The following is a 21,882-nucleotide window of genomic DNA, read 5'->3' as shown; positions in this document are numbered from 1 at the left end:
GCACTCACCTTCATCTCACAGGTGAATGAGAGTATGGACAAGGATGCAGCTGGAGATGCCAGAAGATTTTGTCCAGTTCAGGTGCCATCCTGCTCTGAGCCAAATTTCCTTCAGGGAGTCTCGTGGTGGATTCTGGAAATGGAAGCAAGTGAGATGTCAAGTCTGAAAATCTCCAGTTACACAGCTTAGAGTCAAACAGAAAACCAGTGCTTTGTTGTGCCTCTTGCCATAAAGGCAAAATCTATAGGTCTCTTCTGTCTGTGACATAATTTAGTGTGTGAAGTTTAGGGGTTATTCCTGCATTCCTTCTGTGATTAAAATTGCTGTTCTTCAAGCACAGTTTGGGAGGAATCATAATATTTTTGATTTGGACTAGTTGATATAGTTAGGAAAAAAATTGGACTGGTGTTTGCTCCTCCACATCTTCCTTCAGATATTGGGATTTGGGCTGGATGTCACAATCACACAGATCTCACCAGACATTCTCATCATGAAAAAACAGGTTGGGGGAATGGGTTATGTTTTAACACTTTCATCAGAGTTGTTATTTAGCACAAATTATCCCATGTAATCTACTTACCAAAATTTCTGCTGTTTTGTTTGTACAAAGTAAGGTAGCCCATGGGATAGTATACAGATGAAGAAATAGGTTCTCTGCACCATCTTAAATAGTTCTACAATTGAGATTCATGCACCCATGAGGCGAAAACAGACTTAGCCCTGGATTTACAAAGTATGGCAAATATAATTTAGAAAAGGAAGGCTCAAGGAAACATTGCTGATGCAACTTTACCTCCTTTAGCCTTAGATTTGCTGGGCAGGATCATAGTGTAGCTATTGCTGTTTTTATATGCTTTGTGGAAACCCGTGTTCCCTGAGGCTAGTGAGTAGAAAATAACAAGTAGCTTCCAAAAGGCAGATCATTTTATGTGTGATGATGAGAGCCTGTGAATGATGAACTTTATGGGTTCAGATTATTACATTCAGTCCAGCTCCATTTTAAGTTGATAGGAAAACCTCACATGATTTCACTGAGGGTTGGGTCAACAGATTGCTGTTTGCCTTTAGCAGTAAGTAAAATCATGGGGGGATGTCTGCGTGTGCACACACTGATTTTTAAATTGCTCCTTCTGCAGTCAACGTGTCTCGCCAGGTTCAGTGGGTGCTTGTTAGAGACAGAGCCTGGGGTTGGGAAAATGGACCATGAAGGTGATTATTTCTTTCTGAGTTATTCATTGGAGAATCTTCTGCTTGTAAATGAGATAAATGTATCTGACACATGACCTGACAACATGCCAGTCTGACTAATTGCTGGCTCACAGTGAAATCACCCAGCATGGGCTAAGGAGGGTGAAGACTTGGCAAGATGCTCTGCCTTGCCAGCTGAAGTGCCAAAGAAAGGCTGACCAGGCTCAGAAGTGCTCCAGCTGATGGCCCACCAGGGGTCTGACATCGTGTGAAGTCTCCCAGGACAGCTGAAGACACACAGGTACTTTGCATTGTGCCACACAGGCATTCCCTGCCAAACAGGAGAGAGGGAGAAGGAATTGGGGTCTGGACTCATAGGTACTCCTTCAAAAATTCTGGCTCACTCAGAACCCCAGCTTCATGTGTAAAGATGCTTTTGTCCACAAAGTTGGCTTGGTTTTTTTGTTATTGAGGTTTTTTTTTCTTGTTGCTCTTTGGGTTTTGGTGTTTTTTTTTTCAAGCAAGAGATCTTGCCTTCTGCAAGGGTGGGAATTGCAACTGTAGCCACTTGTCACATGTTCAGACCTAACTGATTTGTAGTCCCTAGCTTGTAAAGGTTTAATGTTGGCTGTGCTTTAAAAAAACTTGGTGAAAAATGTGAAGTGAAAATTGCACATCTCTGATAGAAATGTCAAAAGGGATATGGATGGGTCACTCCACATACTTTGCTTTTCTTTTAAATGCTTTGTTTTAGATTTCTCACTGCCAAAAGAGTGGACTATAAGGAGCCACACTTTGATGAGGGGTTTGAATTGGGGAAGGGCAATACCTAGGGAACCACACCTTACCTAGCTGGCATTGAACAGAACCATTTCTAGAGTCATCAACCCTACAAAGCCCAGCAAGGTGAGCTGAGGCTCTTGTGTGAAGCAAAAGATGGTCATGCTGGCCTGTGAAGATACTCACATCATGTCCCAGTAAAGTTTCAATGTGTGTTCAGAACATTAAAGGTGAATTTATGAGAGGAAATTCTGAAATTTCTCTTCTGAACTCAGCTGCATATTTTGAAGGGTCAGAAATGCCTTTACAGGGAGGTGTTTGTTTTAAAATGGGGTTAAGTTAAACAGATAAATTTTGTACTCCTTAAATAGCTATATCAAGTTCCATCTTCATCTTCATATCCAACTTCCAGTGGAATAAGCTGCTATTAAAAGTAAGGCTACATTTCTCTCTGTGCCTGACCAGTGGAGAGGAGCCAGCAGCCATCAGACTGGCCTGTAAATGTCTGTTTTGGACAGCTCACAGCCTCAGGAGGGGAGGACAGAAATCAACACAGAGCAAGGAGATGCCTGCTCTGGTCAAAGCAGCACTGGAAAGAGTTTATCTGAAAGGACATCCTGCTTGGGGGCTGGGATCCAGCAGGAGGACTAGACACCAGTGAGGGCCCAAATGCAGCAAGTCTCTCTCAGACACAGGCACTCCAATTGCCATTTGCAGAAAGGGGACAAGTTGGCAGAGCCAGTTGTAAGGATTCGGAGTCAGTGAAAGCCTCTTGGGTTCAGGTTCCTGTGTCTCTGTAGGGCCTTTTAGATTTTCACCTTATGTTAAATATTTGGCTCTAAGTAACTGGGAACATGTCTGAAGCATAATTATGAGAAGAATTTATATTAAGGTAAGCTTTCAGCGTGTGAGCTAGTCCATTTCAAACCCCTTTGGGCATCTTCAAATGCAACATAGGGTGCCCAAGATTTAGGTCTAGTTTGAGAAACTGAATTACCAACATTTGCTCATTCTGTTCTGTACAAAACTGAGCAAATGGCTTGACAGCAAAAGTTATGGCTGTGCTATAAGTAGTATGAAGGTAAAAGGAAAGAACTTAAACATAGCATTTCCAGTTTCAATTTTGTGGCACTTCAATATTTAAACAAAATATTAAAAGCCCCACAAAGCAATGCTTTGACATTTAGGTACAGGGTGCCAATATTGTACTACTGCTTTCTTCAGAGGCATGTGAAAATGAAAGCCATGAAATGCTTCATTCACATCACAAATGACAATCAGTTTTAGACATAGAAGAGTTTTAGTTTTTCTTAAAAAACTATTAAAATGGTGCGTTTTTATAGAATTGTTGCCCAGAGTTCTATATTTCTGTTAACACTAATAAAGCAAAGAGATGGGCATAAAGCCAGTGCAGTCCCCATTGTGTATTAATCTAGAGAAACCAGTATACACTGCCACCCTCAGCTCAGCTAAGGCAGATTACAGGTGGACACTTTGAAATTACTTATATTTTCATATTCTATTATGTTCAAAAAAAAAAAAGACACTGCAACAGAACCAAAGAAAATGCTTGAGGAACTTAAAATTCCATGCTTGGTCTCCATCAAGGCAACAAGCTTTAAGCCGGTGAGGAAAGGCTTGGCTAAAAGCTCTGCTAGCAAATGTTGCTTTTGGCTACAAATCCCCTGCTAATCTTTGCCCATTTTGCATCAAATTCTGTGACCTCTTCGACCAATTTTTTGGGTATAATTTCCTGTTTTTTTTTTAACAAGAATAAACCATTTATTCTAGGTCTATATCTGAAAACAGGTTGAAGAAATAGCACAGGATGGGGAAAGTTGCTAAAAACAGAAATGTAAATGGTTGATCAGAATAGGGAAAGCTAGAGCAAAAAAAAAAGGGAGGAGTGAGCCCAAGCAAGGAGAGCATCAAAGAGCAGGCAAGTGTTTTTGGGGCAACAAGAAGGAAGAAAGTGAAGGAGACTGCACTCCATCTTACTAAAGATAAAAGACAGGATGGGGTACAGGGAGAAAATGTTGTTGAAGCGCCCAATCATTTTGAATAATTTATGGTTTTGGTAGATGTATTCCTTTATGTAAATTTTTAATCTGATTTTGACAAAGAAAGCTTTATCATGTCTGGTTTTAATGTGAGCATGTACATACATGACCTCCAAACACCAAAAAAAATGAGCAGGAAACTACCTAAAATGATTCTGGAATGTACTAATTATTAGCATGAGACTTAAGACTTCCAATGGGAAGATCACCTGGGTAACAAGCAGTGAAACCCTTGGAAGCATGGTAAAATAAGAAAAAGAAACAGTTTTTGCAAGCTTTTGTATTGTTTGTCCTTTAACTCATGTTTTCTGATGTTGTGTGTCTCAATTCTTGCCTCTCTTGCTAAGTACAGACTAGGAAAAAACACAGCACTTTGTTTTCTCAGGTCTTTTGTGCTAAGGGTGGTGGTTTTCCCTTTTACTACAGCCACATGGAGTTATTTTTTTTCCTTACCTTGTAGTAGGAGTGTATTAGCTGCTTTGTGGTCACAGCTGCCTTGAAGAGCACATTAACTAAACTTAATTTCAAAGGGGAGAAGAACATATTAAGTGAAAAGCCTCTAATTATCAGGAACCAACGATCATCAGTCCCTATAAGCTGCATAAATACTTGTGTTCACAAAACGGGAGTTTAGAGAGAACACTGCTCACTCCACCCGCTGGTAAAATAAAAAGTTACTATGTGGCACCTCTCCTGTCTTTTAGCACTATTTATTCTTTCTGTGATGCAGAAAGTAGTTCTTGGCAAGAGCAGCACCAGTGTGGATGGAATGATCCTTCTATAATACATTACAGTGTACAGACTGGACTGAAATTTCAGGGCTGTATACATTACCATTACCAGATCTGCAGTGGGACACCTGCACTCCTCAGAGCCCTGCCCTGGGCTCATGTTGTACTGATGTCTTTGCTGTATTATTGACAAAATGCTTGACTGTTGACTCCCAATTTTTTCTCTAAGTGCAGTCAAAACTCTTCACACTTCTGTTTTCACTTATATTCTTGGGTTTGGAGCAGATTATTGTCTCTTTCTTTCCTGTGAAAGAGCTGTGTGACATTAAAGTCAGAAATCAGACTGAATTTTAGAAATTTACTAAAGAAAGCAATGTTTTGTATCTGGTGATTTAAGTAGTGTAACTAGTATTCCACCTAATGCTCACTGTTCTTCAATGAAATGTTTAGAATGACCATCAGCAGAACTGCTAATGTGTTGGAAAACAGACATTTTTGTTTTCATATGATCTCCACTCAAACCCTTTTTAAGAGATTTTGTGTATCCTACATCTAATTTATAGAAATACCTGGAAATTAAGCAGAGCCTTATATATTTAATGTTTTTCTTACAGAGTAGAGATAAAATATATTTAGTCCCTTCATCTTAACTCTGAATGCCAAACCTCTAGCATTTAAGTGTTACTTTTCTTCATTAAAAATAAAAGCAACCAAATATTAAAAAACAACAACAACAACAACAACAAAAACTAACACCCTCCACCCCCACCTCCTTTAAAAAAAAATTCATCTGGATTAAGTTTTTTAGGTTTAAATTATTTGTGAATTGTATGAGCACCAACACAGGAGCAAGGAAAAAAGCAGGAGTGCCCAGCAGGAGGTAGAGTACAAAGTTGATTGATTTAAGCTGTTGTGGGATCATATTTATTAGAAATCCTACTCTGTTTTTTGGAAGCACCCTATTCTGTTACATTTAAAGCTCAGCAAAGTTACTATGGCTTTGCAAATGTGACCTTTATAAAAATGTCCTGGCATTACAGGTATTATTACACTGTAGTTACACTGCTTTTGGCAATCCTGACATTTTTAGATGAAATTTCTGTTAAAGTAGCAGCCTCTCTCTTTTTGAGACTGTGTTTGTACTAATCAATTCCTTCAATCTCCTTCCTTTATCGGAAGTACCTTTGGCATACAACATTACAGCAGGAAAAGAAAGTCCTGCTTTTCCAAAGTTGGGAAAGTGATTGTTCTTCCACAGCATGACAAATGTGCTGGTGCTTCTCAAGAACAGACATTCCACTGGATACAGTATTTGTGTCCTTTGGAAACCTGCGTGTCCCTTCCTTCCATGTAGAAACTTTTATGGGAACTCTGTAAAATAAACACATACAAAACATTGGGATATATAATTTCCCACAGCCTCTTACCTGCCTGCAATACTGTGTGCCTGTAATGCCTGCAGCTGACAAAACTTTCCTTGTAAGCTTTTTTTCCATTCCAGAGTCTGTGTTACAAGTATCCTTGATGTGATTCTTGGGATAAGCCTTAGCCAAATTCCGCATGTTACTCTGTTGTTGTACAAGCAGCTGCCAGATGGCAATACAGAGAAAATACATTTAACGTCAGTCACCTCTCTGGAAGCCAGATGGCACAGCAGAAGTTGGAACAAGATGTTTGCCAACTCATTCTGGCTCCCAGCTGTGGTCCCGTGCTCCACCATGACCGTGTGGACAATGGCCCTCTGACTGTCATCGTGATGGTGCTGTTAGAGCCACGCTTTGTGCTCGTTCAGAAAGCTGAATTGCTGACATTGCCTCGTCCTTCCTCCCCAAAGCTGCGCTGAAGAACAATTAGAAATGGGTGTGTGAAAGTCAGTGGGGCAGATAATTCTTTGTTGGCTGCTTGTCTGCTGTGATGAAGTGCATATACCGAAACTTTTGGATGTGTTCCTGCAGGGGAGAGAAAGTCACTGAAAGTAGCTCACGTGGTTGTTCTGGTTTTTTAACTCAACCTGTCAAAATTGTAGCTGGTTTGATTGTTGAATTCAGCAGGAGGGGATATTTTGCTCTGAATGCAAGGAGAGTCTCTCAGTCTTTCAGGTGGTGGTATAAAGGTAAGAGTACCTGGCCCTTAGGGATTGGGAGCACGGGTAATGCTTCTGGAGCATTCCAGTTTGTCCAGTTTTCATAAATGATCTCCTTTAAATCCTCTACCTTGATCTATCTGGCAGATCTATCAGGCAGATCTGGTGGAGGTACACACCTCATTCTGTGAGAAAAGCAAACAGCCTGCCTAATGAAAAGCTCAGATGCTGCTTCCATGTCTCTCTCACGAGAAGTTATGGGATACAGTAACAGCACTGGTTGCTGCCATTTGGGAGATGATAATCATTTATAACCCAGACTGTTATGAGGCTATAAACCAGGGTGAATTGGGTGCTTGGAATTCAGCTTAGCAATAATCAAATACAAAGTATTTATGGCAAGTGGCTCTGAACGAGGTAGAGAGAAACTAGTTGGCTTGCTATGCCTTTTGTGGGAAAATGTTAGTATGATGAGGCCATTTATATAGTCACAGTGGGGTGACATAAAGAGTTTGGAAGTTGCCAACCAAAAACTGTTTCCAAACAAAGCTTTAAAGCTTTGGGAAATAACAATCTTTGACCAACTGACTTTCATTTTAAAGTAATCAAATAAACTCTATGGGTCCTTTACAATAATGGCAAACGTCCATGTATGATGGTATTGGTTATTTTTTCGCTTTAAGTTTTTATCATAGCAAGTGCACTGACTATACCTGACTTCTGAAAATGGGAGCCATAGGATGTCCTGAACTAGCTGGGGTCTGAATGAAGAATATAACTTTTAAAAAAAGAACCCTGTGGTTCTTAAAGTCCTTCTGGATACTTGCACATCACTTGGATTTGCAAAAAATTTTGCTCTTTGCTTTTAGTTATGACTTATTTTTACCGAATTCTCTGTATTACTCGGTATTATAGAATCCCCAAATGGTTTAGGTTGGAAGAGACCTTAAAGCTCATCCAATCCCACCCCTTCCCTGGCCAGGGATGCCTTTCACTATCCCAGGTTGTTCCAAGCCCTGTCCAACCTGGCCTTGGACACTTCCAGGGACGGGGCAGCCACAGCTGCTCTGGACAACTTGCACCAGGGCCTCACCCCCTCAGAGGGCAGAATTTATTCCTAATATCTAACCCAGATCTACTCTCTTGATGTGGTTCTGTCTTTGCACAGCCTTTCTTACCAAATCCATTACCCATTGACATTGATCTTTAACGATTCTTTAAATAAACCAAGAAGACTGAGATCCTTTTGTCCGCCACTATTAATTATTTTCTAATCATAATCTTCCCTGAAGTACCTTTCTGAGCCCTTTTTAAGCTTTCATCACTCTTCAGTTGTGGATACCACACATTTCCATGTTTTAGTGAGACAGAGATGTCCCATGAATAATTTGTAGGGAGAAGTTAGGCCTGCAGAGAGAGAGGACTCAGAGAAGAGTATTGCTTGGCATTTTATTTGTTCAGCTCTTCCTGTGAAGGCTAACAGCAAACCTTGCTGAGAGAATTGAGTGGCATTAACTTAGATTAATCAGCTATGCTAGCCTGTATGACATAAACTTACACTTTGTGATTTGTGGTGGAATTGGAAATTTCCCTAAGAGAACAATGCCTTCAGTTGTAGCCAGCCCAACTTTTGTAGTGTTATCACCTTTTTAATCTGCAGTTTAGGACTACTGACTGGTGAATGTTGTGCTTCGTGATGCCACTTCTGCTTATTCTTTTTTTGAGATGCTCTGCTGGAGTTCAGTATGCCTCTGGTGGGTTGGATATGATAAAAAAATGTTGATGTTCTGCTGACATCAGTTTAATCTGAAGGGGTGGAAAACCCCAACCATCAAAGATAAGAAAGGTATATCAGAAAAATATGATGTTCTGGTGACATAATTTAATCTGAAAGGGTGGAAAACCCCAATCATTTCAAAGATCAAGAAAGGTATATCAGCATTTGCCCTCTACCTTGAAACCAGCTGAGTTCAAGCTCTGACATGTATTAAACTCAACAACAGTGTTTGAGAGAATTTGAGGGAATACAACAGTTCTTGTCATCTTTGCAGTGTTGTGACAATCTTGTGCCAAAACACTGTTCTTTTATTACAATTTGGAGACTCTGACAGTGCCAAAGTGCTTGTGATTTCTCAAGAATGTGTCTGCCACGGGAGAGGAATGGCAATCCTGTGTGACAATCTCTGCATAGTGCCAAAACAATAGTTTCACAGGCAGCAGGTCCTCTTGCAGGATTGTATCTCTTCAGGCTAAAATTTTAACTGAATTACATAATTCGGTTTCCTCCACTTACATCTGCTCTGATCTTCAGTCTCTATGTCAATGTGTCAATGCTTACCTTTTTTTGTTTGTTTATATTTTTGGGTTTTGGTGTTTTGTTTTTTTTTTTTTTTTGTTGTGTTGTTTTGGTTTTTTGTTTGGTTGTTGGTTTTTTTTAATTTTTTTGTTAACCCTGCAAGGAGAACTGGTGCCGCTCCTTTCAACCCAACCATTAGCAATTCTTCACAACTTTGCAATTACTTTTTTCCTCCCCAGATACTTTGGACACTTATTTCCATTATTTTACATTAATTCAAGCATTGATTCTGAGTTCCTGTTGCATGTAAAGTCCCTTAACTCAATGGAAATTTAGTACTGGTATGTCTAAGCTTACTTTAAAATAAGAAAAAACAACAGAAATTTTTTCTGTCGAGCCCTGCAACTTTATTTCAAACACCTTGGAGCTGTGGCGTGTGTTCTCCACAAATATATGTTGCAATCCCAAACTTTTTCCTGGGAAAACTGCTTTTAATCATGAATATAGAATCACAGGAGAGTTTGGGTCCTGAAGGGACTTAAGCAGTCGGTCCCACAGGACTTAGCTCAGCTTCCAGCTACAAAAATATTTCACCTGCAGAAGAAATTAGCCTTCTCTTAGGAGTTTGAAGCGGTTTTCGCCTCATTTTCTGCCGTTTTTCCTTCCATTTGAGGAAGGTCTGTGTGAGTCTGCCTGAGGGGCCGCCCTGATTGGGTCCTGAAGGGACTTAAGCAGTCGCTCCCACAGGACTTAGCTTCCAGCTATAAAAATATTCCATCTGCAGAACAAATTAGTCCTCTCTTAGGAGTTTGAAGCGGTTTCCCCCCTCATTTTCTGCCGTTTTTCCTTCCACTTGAGGAAGGTCGGTGTGTGTTTGCCGGAGGGGCTGCCCTGAGGGACGCTCTGAGGGGAAGCCTCGGGAGACTCCCCATCCTCACACCCCGCTCCTCTCAGCGCCGCTCCCACACGGGCGAGGAGCTTCGCCTGCAGTTACCAGCGTTGAATTACATTAAAGTGAATCGAATTAAACGAAATTCATTTAAATTCAATTAAACCCGGGTCTCTTCCCGCCGCGGCGCGGGCGCCTCTCCTCGCGAGAGGTCGCTCCCCGGCAACGCCACGGCCATGGCGGAGGAGGCGAAGGTCTCCGAGGCGGCCTACAGCCTGCAGAGTATCCTTCTTCCTCCCCACCTTTCCCCCTCCATCCTCATCCTCGTCCTGCTCCCCTGGGGGTGCTGGTTCCCCGCCTCAGGGCTCCGTCTCCTCAGCGCTCCTCCCGCCTCAGCCGGGCCGGCCCCGCACCTGCTGGGGAGGGGGGATTAATGGGTGGGGCGAGGGCAGCGTTTGAGAGAACGGGGGGAAAGTCAAAAATTCTCCCGGCTTGTTGGTTCTTTTTGTGGGTTGTTGTGCCTGGAGGCTGAAAAGCGGCTGAAGCCTGTCCAGAGAAGGGCGGCGGAACAGGGGAAGGGGCTGGAGCGCCGGGAGCGACTGAGGGAGCTGGAAAGGGGCTCAGTGGGGGCCTTGTGGCTCTGCACAGCTCCCTGACAGGAGAGAACAGCCAGGGGGTCGGGCTGTGCCCCCAGGGAACAGGGATGGGACAAGGGGAAAAACGGCCTCAGTCCATGCCAGGGGATGTTTAGGTACCAGGAATAATTTCTTCTTTTAATGGGTGGCCAGGGAAGCGGTGGCCACAGCATCCCTGGAAGCGTTAAGCAGCCCTGTGTGGATATGGCACTTGGGGACATGGTTTAGCGGTGAACGTGGTGCTGTGTTAACAGTTTGGTCTCAGAGGTCTTTTTCAACTTAAGCAATTCTATGAATATGTGGGGTTTTGGCCCTGCAGGGGCAGTGGGGTCTTGCCCTCACTGTAAGGTGGTGTTTTCTATCCTGGCTGAAGGTCGGGGTTCCTGAATGCCCCTTGGAAAAGTGGGGGAATTGAATCCTCCAGAGCCTGAGCAGGAGTTACAATCCTGGTGTTAGGAAAATTAATCTACAAACACCAGAGGTTTATGTCTAAAAAGGAGACAGAAGAGTCCTTTCTGGCTTTATTCGAATAAAGGGAGAGGCCATGGGGCATTCCCCTGGGATCTCTCAAATTTTTGGAGGATGCAGCCTCCTTTTTATCTTAATTTCTCGGCTGCATTTCTCTTCTCTCTTTCTCCATTGGCTGAGGTACTGGAGAGGTTCAGGCTCCCTGATATGCCTGATACCGAAGATTTCTCAAAGATTTCTCTCTAATGTATAACCCTCCCTTTTAATTTTTAATTCTTATGGAATTTAGAGGTTTTTCTTCCCCATAGTTTCTTTCATCTTTCAATGTCTAATTTCGTTTATCAGCAAACCTAAAGTTTATTTGTAAAAGCAAATATCTTTTTCCATTCATCAATGAGTGGAATCCTCCCCATTGTTTCTTTTACCTCCCAGTGCTAGTTTTATCTACCAACAGACCCACAGCTTGTTTGTAAAGACAAATCCACTATTCCTCTCACTGGCATGAAAAGCTCTTGTCACCTCTCCTGTGTTAGCTATTGAGCACTAAATGCAAAATACCTGTGGAGGGAATACTGAGGTTGTGATACATAACCTAGAAATATAACTTTGTGTGGCTTTTAGAGCAAAAAACCCCACCCAATTCTTTCCACATTTTAGCAAATTATTTTGGAAGCTTATGGCTTTTAAATGTGTAATTTTTTGGTCACATGACCCAAATTCTGCTCTTGTCACTAGGCCAGATGAGGTGCACCTGTTCTCTTTTCTAGCTGTGAGCTGCAAATCAAGAAGCTTTACTGCTTTTAGAGGCTAAACAATTATACTTTAGACCCTACCATACCTTAGTTTTTCCTGCCTTGCTGGAATTAAGTTGTAAGCCAATATAAAGACAATTCTAAAAAGTGGAAGAGTGTCTTTTGCAGCTTATGCCTCAATTTCTACCTTAGTGAATCTGCACAGCTGTTTTCAGCATGGTGTGCTTAAAAAAGCACTGCCTCAGCAGATTTAACACTGTGGAGAAATACAGTCATTTTTAAAATGAATTTCTCTGTTTTATAGTGCACCTAGCTATGATTTTTGGAAGGAAAAAAAAAAGGAGGAAAACACCAGGATTTTTAAGTAATATTTTAGTCTGGGCAAATTGTTTGCAATGACCCATTAGTTTAGACCATAGTGGATCACAAGGACAGTCAAGTCAATAGAAAATTGAGGAAAAAAAATCCCCAGTTTTTGAAAGTTTATTACTTATCAGGGGGTTATGGTGTTCAGCTGTTACCCTTCCAGATGGATACAGTTTAACTGAGTTTTCCTGGTGCTGTGATGCTACAATCTTGACTGCAGATGATACTTTTATCTGTGTTTTGTGCTTTTACATATATACTGTGAAAACTGGCAAAAGGCCTGTTTTTAGGAGAATAATTCAGATTTGGGCAACACAGTCCAAAGCTGGAAAATCGTGTTGGTTTTTTTCTTGTTTTCTGTGTTTGAAGTACTGAATTGCCAGCTTTTCTTTTCTTTGGAAGTTAATTTCTGGTTTATTTACATGGGTCACTTGTAGGCTAACTGATTTCCTAGGGAAGCTGTCAACAGCATCTGCTAAAAACATTTCATTATTCTTTCATGGGCTGTGAGGCTAGTGGATGAAAAGATGTTTATTTGGCTTTTATTTTAGACTATTTGCAGTTATATTTAATGAAAAGTTTGACTCTAAAGCGTTTCAAGGAACTGTAGATAATTTCCAAATGCATTTTTGAGTTTTGAAAGTTCCTCATCTTTTTATTGTAACAGTCTTGTGATTATTAAGGCATTTGCATCAGCTCTTTTAAGTGGCCCTGTGGTGTTCAGGGTTTGACCTCAGGTGTTGCTGTTTGAACTCACACATCTGAATTTGCTAAAAATTTGTATTTTCTGAGGGCATGGAGGTATTTCTGCTTAGGAGGCTGTGGAAATTGTAGTGCAAAAAGACCCCTCTCAAAACTGCTGATTGGCTGAGAGCACAACTGAGTTGCTGTTTTATTTTGGAATAGTGCTTGGCTTCTGAGATCTGATGAGTCAATGTTTAATGGTGTTCAAAGCTGCTGCGAAAACTTAAACCTAAATTCTCTCTCTGTGCACAGAACTGGGCTTGCTCACCTTGAGGCTGAAGGAAACCTTGGAAGTTGAAAGTCTTGTGTTGAGAAGAACAAGGGTGGGGATGGTTATAGCAGATTTATGGATGGTTATTTTATGATTTTTTTTTAAAGTTGGAACTTCTCACATGCACCAGCTGTTCTAGACTTAACTACACCTGCAGAGATTACCATAACAGATGACTCCAAAGATGATTATCAGTATGAAGAGGTAACTTACTAAATTGATAATCTTCTATATATTTTGGTAGAGTGTTCATATTTCATTCTTTTTACTTCATCAGTCACATAGACATCCTGTGAGAAATTACACAAATCTCCTTTTATAAAGTGATGAAAGAGGGCATATCTATTTTTGAAGAGAAGATTCCGTGTTAGTTGAATTGTTGTGTATTAGCTTTATTTGAACAATAAATACATTTTTTAAAGGTATGAGAATTTCTATTTAGATAAAACATCTCTTTAGATATTTCAGCTTATTTATAAAAAATATTTCAGTAATAGGATTTCTATTTACATATGGCAGAATGGTATTTTAATGAGGAGGGGATTATTTTCAGCAGTTGTAATGGGAGTGGGAACAGTTTTATTGTGAAAGAAAGGTGTATAAAATGTGTTGATACCAAACTTTACATAATTTCATTTAGGTTTCAGCAGATGATGATCTCAGTCTTCCCGAAGAGGATGAGGATCTGTCCAAAGCTTTGCAGACTATTGAAGAGCAGGCTGAAGATACCAAAATTATGGTAAGAACTTCCTAAACAATCTTAGAGTCTCTAATTCAGTTGATATTAGTGGCTTGAAATTTACACCCAGATAGTTTATACTAATCATGAAATTTACACACAGATAGTTCATAGTAATCACGAAATTTACACCCAGATAGTTTATACTACTCATGAAATATTTGTGTGGGAAAGATAGTCTCTAATTTTCTTACAAGCTTACAGGAGTAAACATATGCCATAGTGGAAAAGACAACTTATATTTCCTGGGTTTCATCTTTAATTTGTGTTCGTTTTGTGTTCTGTAAACAACCTGACATTTCAAGTACATGTAGCCAAACCTTTAGCTAGATTATTTAAAATATATTAATATTATTGCAGTACTTCAGTATTTTAAAGTTTGTTCTTTATCTAAGCAGATTAAATGAGAATGTGATCCCTGGCACAGGAAAGAAACAAAAGGTTGTACGTGAATACTTTGCTAAAAGAGATTGTTCATATATTGAAAAGAAAGAATGGACTGTTACATTATGTTGAATCAAAATATTAATGAAATTATCAATCATTCCACACCATTAGTTTTGACATTCCTTACATTTACAGTTTGATTTCAAAGCAGTTGTGTAATAGTTTGGAGTTAGACAATGGGATTGTTGTATTGCATTTTTCAAAATAAGATCTACCTGAATTTACTTGTTTTTAACAATCTAATGGAAAAGTGGTTTTCCCTGCTGTGTTTCCAATATCACCACTATCTTGTAGCCTCATCAGAAGGGTACAGCCATATTCTTTGTTTTGCAAAAGTAAATTATTAATAGTGAAAAGATGAAATTAAGTGAATGATACCTAAACTCCAAAATGGAGGGGAAATGTGTGTTTTCTTTAGCAGTTGTGCTTATCAACATATCAGTTTTGTACTTTAGCTCAAACTCTGAGTGGAAACTGACAATAACAGAGTTCTGTGTGTATTAAAACTGAATATGCTTGAAAATGAAGGGAAAGATTGCAGAAGTGTTTGAGATGGCAAATGCTTAATGCTAAGGAAGCAGTGGGAATTCTTCATGTGCCTTAGAGATGGCTGAGGTTATGATTGTTTTACTGTGTGAGTTATGTTTAAATAGGAAGTGAAAAAAGAGAGAACATTTTTAACCTATTGATCTTTTGACAGTGTTGTATTTAAATAATCTTTTACCTCTTCATTGATTTGTTGAGTGGTAGGAACAGCATGCTAATATCTATCCCAGTTAATCAAACTGAAGAAACTGTTACTTTTCCTTAAAACCAGCAGATAACTTGTGCTTAAACTTAAATTCTCTTTGATTTTAAGCTTATGCTAAGAGTTGTCTGCCTTCTTCCTGCTTGATTTTTTATTTGGAGGCTTCATTTTTTCCATAATTTTGAAACTGAAGTGATGTTTTCAGCCTTTGGACAGAAAGACATGAGTAGAGAAATGTTCTAATACACTTGCTAGTTCCCTGACAGCTTTCATAATGATTTACTGTACATTTTGTGAGGCTCACTGACTTGATGGTTTGATATTAATTCCCTGGAAAAGCCAAGTGCTTCTGGTGACCCAAGTTAGAAGCACTGTTTGCTGTGAATTAATATTGACTCAACATCCCAACTCTGAGCTAGGAAGCAAAGTAGAAGGCTGTCCTCTTCACATGATAAGTAATTGGCCTATTTTTTAATAACTTGTAATCTTGGCTAAAATAAATTATGTAATAATCATAACCTGGATGATAGATTTAAGTGATTGTGTGTATTTACTGCTTAACTTGCTTTTTTCTTGTGTATGTAATCCCATATTAAAGTTCAGTGCTAGGTGCACCTGTCAGTGATCATCCAAAAATATTAAAATTAGATATTTCCCAATAGCAGACACTAAAACTATGCAGAGTTTCTGAGTAACATCATTTATCCTTCAGCACATCTCTACTTCTTTTTTTTTTTTTTTTGAGATATTGTTAACACAAGCAAAAAATTATTTTTCATGTGTTATTTTTTGCTTTTGTTATTATTTTTTGCTTGGGTTATTTTTTGCTTATTTTTCAACACAAGCAAAAAATATTCTGCATATAAAAGAAAATATCCAGCTGATAGGGACTGTAGGAAAAGGATGCAAAACTTCTGGAAGGCCACACAGAAATGAAAGCTGGCTGAAAAACTTTATTCAGAAGTTACAGCTGTTAGACTTTCCTTCCAAGTTTTTTGTCCTCTTAATATCTACAATGATAATGAGAAGTAACATTGACATTCATTAATATTGCGATTTATGTATGCTTGATTTTCAGTTTGTTTGAACATGCTAAAATCTTTGAATTCCCTTTTCATGTTCTTCTTAAATTTAGTAAGTTTTTTGAGAACATCTTACCTTGTTTTCTAGAGGAATTATGAATTTATTTGGTGTTCATATTTCTTCAATGGACAGAAATTCTTGCAAGGACAGAAATTCTTAGAAGTGCTGTGGAAGTTCCTAAGGTTAAGCTCTTAAAAATTAATTTATTTTACTGGTCATATTTACAAACTTTACACCCACATTTTTTTTAATATTTTAATTAACACAAAGAAATACTTAACAAAGAAAATATTTAATTTATTTTGACTCCATGGTCAGGCTCTTTTAATAAGATGGTTTTGTCCATACAACGGCTATAGGATGCCTGTTTGCATTATGTTAATTGATTGTATTTTTCTCATTTCCAAACAAGCAAATATATACAGTAAGATTCTCATTGTGCTCTTCTGTTGGTAGTCAGCCAACAGATTACAATGAAACTGAAGCAAGTGGTTGGCCTGATATCACTCCCAAAGTCTGGGAAAGAGCTGGGAATTCAGTTCTGGTTCCTGAGTTCCTGTTGTGATTCTGTGCCTGTTAGACTGAATTAATTTCTCCCTGTATTGTTCCCTGCTTGAGCTTTGCTTCCTGCAATGGTGCTCAGTGCTGGGATCTCGCTAATAAATTCTCTTCTGCACGGATGAAGTGAATTCCTATCAAATTTCCATTTATTAAGGGAATCAAGCTGTGTCATTTCTTCCAAAGCCTGGCTTTATAGATGTGTTTGGAAAACTACAAGCAACAATATTACACATTTGCCTTACTTGGAGTAAGGAAAGAAGCAAACCAAGGGATGCAGCTGCATGTCTGCCCATGTACTCTTTGGTTCTTGTATTACCACAATTAGAAAAGAGACCTGCCTGATGTACTGGAGCTCTAATGTAATGAAAATATGCTAAATATTGCATTGCACTTGGCATATTGTACTAGTCATAAGGCAGTGTTACACAGCCTCCATCAGACATGTACAGTCTTTTCTGGTTGTATTAGGTGGGTTGCTTGGATTGAAGACAACATTTTCTGTGTTACACAAAATGGCTAAGAGATTTTTCCAGTGTTTTTATTTTATCAAGAGCAATGCCTTTATCTCCAGGTAATTTATGCACTCATGGTGAGAGGGCTGCAACTAAGGGCATGAATAAGCCATAAATGAATGGAGTTATCTGAAATCCCTGGCCTTACAGATTCTTTTATAAATGGTGGAGGAAATGATTTGCAGTCATGGCCTTTAGCATCTCTTGATAAATCTCTCAGTGGGGTTTTCTCAGTTTGGTGGTATTTTTTATAATCTCTCACCAAGATGCATGTGCAGTGCAGTAGCACGTCATGCATTGTGGAGCAGCTCCATTTTGGCACTGTGCCCATGTGGAGTTCCCAAAAGCCAAGACCCTCCTATTTAGGTATGTCAAGTCACTGCAATCCATTGATATCTGAGTGAAATAAGGCCATCCCTTTGGCTGCTGAGTTGTGGCAGTCTCTCTCATGTCATTGTCTTTAAATGCTTTTTGTGGGGGAGTAGTCTCAGACTGGGTCATATTTTCCTTTTTTTCCATACCTCCTTGCATGTTGAATTCTCTCTGAGAGGGAAACACTAAACTGTGTGCTTAGCTTCATTTTGGCACTGTGCCCACGTGGAGTTCCCAAAAGCCAAGACCCTCCTATTTAGGTATGTCAAGTCACTGCAATCCATTTGATATCTGAGTGAAATAAGGCCATCCCTTTGGCTGCTGAGTTGTGGCAGTCTCTCTCATCTTATTGTCTTTAAATGCTTTTTGTGGGGGAGTAGTCTCAGGCTGGGTTGTATTTTCCTTTTTTTTCCATACCTCCTTGCATGCTGAATTCTCCTAGGCTGTGTGCTGAGTGGGGTTGGGTGAAGGGAAGAGAGTTGCATCACATCAGAAAGCTGTGAAAGGTTTTTTTATTCTATTTTTCTCTGTAGCAGGCTGCTCTGCTCTGTGTTGGTTCTACTTTTGGCAATGTGCTTGCTCCACGAGCTGACCCTGTCTGCAGAGTTGTCTGTCTGTCTGTCTGGGTGGCACTGGGGAGCTGCCCATGAAACCCTGGTGCACCTTCTGCTAACATTTGTAGCAGTGCTCCCTGGCAGCTTCCTGCAGAGCATGCTGAGAGGAAAATCCCCTAATCTTTGTGATTATTCCTAAGGGATCAGGGGATGGAGAGGAGCTTCTGTCTGTCCCTCCATTGCATGCACCATTACAAAAAGCACACAAGCTATTCTGCTGGCACCTTGGACAGCTACATTCTTCATTAGATAAGGACTGACTTTTACTCTGGTCAGTGACAAAAGATCATCCATCAGATTTAATATTTTCAAGGCTCTGCCAGATGATGTCAGGTTTGGAATACCTGCTTAAATAAGGGGGGGGGTTGAGTTATTTCTTTATAACCTTTCACAAACCTTGCCATTAGAAGGATCACTGATTACAGTTCTGATCTGTAAAGACAAGGAGAACATTCAGTTGTACTCCAGTAAATCTGTGACTTTAGATGACTTCAGAAATAGAAAGTATGATCATGACACTTCTCTTTTAAGTTTAACAGTTATCAAAATTTAATTTCAGGAATTTCTGTCGGTTCTGAATTCTGAGAGATTGATATCAGACCTACCTCAATCAATGGATGACTTCTTCTGCAATTTCCTGGTCAGATTGGGAATGTCTAGAACCCTTGACTGCTTCCAGACTGAATGGTAAAATAATTTAAGTGTCCACGTGGCTTTAGGAATTAGATGGTCAGGATTCAAATATTTTTGGTATTTGAGGACATTTTTTCAGAAAACTCTCCTGAGTGCAAGGCATTCTTCAATATGTAGTGTTTTAACAAACAAATGTATTCCTGGTGAGAATGGAGAACCCTGGGTTAAGTAGAATAATCATAATATTTATTAATTGGTAATTTTTGGTACATCAATTAACAAATTTGAATGTTTTTTATTTATTCAGGTTTAGTATAAACAGTAATCAGAAGAATAATAAACTCTCAAGCTGTTGCTATTTTCTTGTTCCAAGCTTTTGTAGATTGCAGGGATTTTGTCCATACTTTATACACAAGTTTGAAGATGCAACTTTGTTTAAATACACCACTCTTTTCATACATCCTGCAGGATGTATATTTTTTTAACTGTTGATTAAAAATTACATGTTAGGAATGCTGCAAAGCTTTGGAGGAGGGCTCAATTACTTTGGAGCAGAAGATTACATGAAGTTACAGACTTGCTTTGAACCAGCAGGTTATGTTGGAGAAATTCTGGAAACACCTCTCTTTGATTAACCTTGTTCTCAGTTTCAATCATGAGAAGTTCAGAGGTTTTTTTTTAGTAAAGTCTCTTGAAATGATGTAATTTGAAAACTAGAAAAAATTCGAAACATCTTATTTTTTCATACAAAAGCATTGATCCTTTTAAATTTTCTTAGAAATATTCTCAGGTGTGGAATCTGTGCTCTGGAATTTGCAAGGCTCTGGTCTTACTCATCAGTCAGGCATTGCCTTTGGAATTAATAATGATCTGCTTTTTGATAGCATAAAGATGGACTTAAATGATTCCTTGGAGAAGGAACATGATACTCCTGTTTTCTTTCTCAACAAAAGAACTGATATGAGTATGATATCAAGTTTGAAGTCTAATAGTTTTTATGCTAAAAGATAATTAATACTAGGCAGATAGAAATAGTGACCTTTTTATAAAGCTTACAGCTTTCTTTGAAGCACTTAGAGTCTGAATTTATATCAATGGCAAAATTCAAATAGCTTTTTAACAGAAAGGGCCTGTTAAATCCTGCACTATCTTGTAAATTCTTAGCTGTACATATATTTTTCTCTGTAAGTAATACTTTTAATTTCAGTGGCTTTACAAATGAGCTCAGCATGTCAGTTTCTAATCTTACTGTATAGAGACTTGCTGCATTAATACCTTATTTCAAAATGTTTCATGTTGGTTTGAAATGGATAATTTACAATATTAATGAAAGTGAGAGCAGATTAGTGTACTCGGGTTCCTCATTATGTATTGGGACGACACTCTTGCTCTCATGCTGTGGTGATCAAGTACTAATGGAATTTAAAATGAGAAATTAATTAACGTAGAGAAAATTTATCAAAAGGCTGTCTTTGAAATTATTGTCTGTCTGAGATCTAAAGGTCACTTAAATTGGACCAAATTGTCTGTGTTTATTTTGGAGTTTGGGAAAACAGCATTACTCTACCCAGCCATATAAAATGCCATGATTTGATTATGGTTTATTTTATGCCAAAATTCTTATTTTTCAATGAAGTAATGAATTATTTTATAACTGTTGTAGTGATATTTTTTAATTATGGAGGCTGTTTTGCACATAAGCTTTTTGTTCCCATTATATTTAAGGAACTTTACAGTTAAATTTTTTTTTAATATCTAATTTTCCATTAAATTTTCCATTCATTTGTTATATAAGACTTAATAGGACTTGTGTTGTTTATTGAAGATACTGGATTGACAGCTTTTAAGTATGAAGTGCAGAGGCTGATCAGCTGTGAATTCCTGCATCTGTCAGTCTCTCCCTCCTAATCCTGAGAGCCCAGGTCATCCTGAGCTATCAGTTTATTGCAGAGCCTCTGTGCAGCTTGATTCCTTTGAAATCCAGTTTCTGGGAGTTATAATGTAAAGTATGTAGTAATAATGTATTATTTACAGTCAGTCTGCGCTGAGCTTTGATGGCAAAATCACAGTTAACCATCTGTTCCTCAGGTTTCCAGATTCTTGGTTAATTTTTAATAGTGATTTAAGAATTATAACTCAGTGGTTCTGAAAAGCTTAGTAAAATACCTGTGTGTGCATGGAACTAATTTAATTTCCATGTGCAATGAAAGAAGTGAGAAGAGCAGCTGTTTGGCAGTCAGCTCAGTATGGAGGAGGTCTGTGAGATTTACAGGACCAGGCTGATGAAAAATAATGAGATTTCTCAGTGCTATTTGGTGGGTGGTTTTCCATTTCTGCTACATGCACAAAAACATTCACTTTCAGTCCTGTTCTTACAGTGAATTTATTGGTATTAATTGTGTTTCATGGAAATTGTCTGTCAGAATTTTTAGCTCTGCTGGAGTTGAGGTGCATCAATGATCCATGTTTGATGAGTCTTTGTGCTTGGTAGTTTTCATGAAGTGTAGTTAGGGCATTCAGTGGAAAAATACTTCCAGCAAGTGAAGGAGTACAACTCTAGGTAGAGTTGTGAATTTCTGCCATGAGGCTGCCCTTATCTGCAATATTTCTGATAGGAATTGTACCTGTGCATCTGTCACTGTTTGAAGGCAAGAAAAAAACCCCAAGCTTCTTTCTTAATCTTAAAGCTTGTCCCTACATTAATTTACTTAAGAAAATAAAGTGATGATAGAATGAATTTTACTGTGGACATATTCAGATGAATTTTTCAAAAACTTTTCATCTACTGGTGGTGAATGTGACAGCTTAATTCAGAGGGATGCACATTCCAAGAAGTATCCTCAGAATGCAAATATGTAGCTGACTGTAGGAAGTCATTTGGACAGAGATAATAACATTTGCTTTAATTTT

The 21,882-nt window shown here is 38.9% G+C and overlaps 1 protein-coding gene across 1 annotated transcript in view; it reads left to right on the top strand.

Moving 5' to 3' along the window:
* The first annotated feature begins 10,251 nt into the window (after positions 1 to 10,251).
* Positions 10,252 to 21,882, top strand: part of SPAG16 (sperm associated antigen 16) — a 380,495-nt gene continuing 368,864 nt past the window's right edge. Inside the window, exons 1-4 of the mRNA XM_030952751.1 lie at positions 10,252 to 10,309; positions 13,421 to 13,467; positions 13,904 to 14,002; positions 18,899 to 19,026. Coding sequence (XP_030808611.1) covers positions 10,264 to 10,309; positions 13,421 to 13,467; positions 13,904 to 14,002; positions 18,899 to 19,026 — 320 coding nt within the window. The 5' untranslated portion in view covers positions 10,252 to 10,263. The remainder of the gene's footprint in view (positions 10,310 to 13,420; positions 13,468 to 13,903; positions 14,003 to 18,898; positions 19,027 to 21,882) is intronic.

Source organism: Camarhynchus parvulus, chromosome 7 (genome assembly GCF_901933205.1).
Source record: "Camarhynchus parvulus chromosome 7, STF_HiC, whole genome shotgun sequence".
In the NCBI taxonomy this organism is placed as follows: domain Eukaryota; kingdom Metazoa; phylum Chordata; class Aves; order Passeriformes; family Thraupidae; genus Camarhynchus; species Camarhynchus parvulus.
The sequence above is the reverse complement of the archived record's forward strand: the minus strand, read 5'-3'. Positions and strand labels throughout refer to the sequence as shown.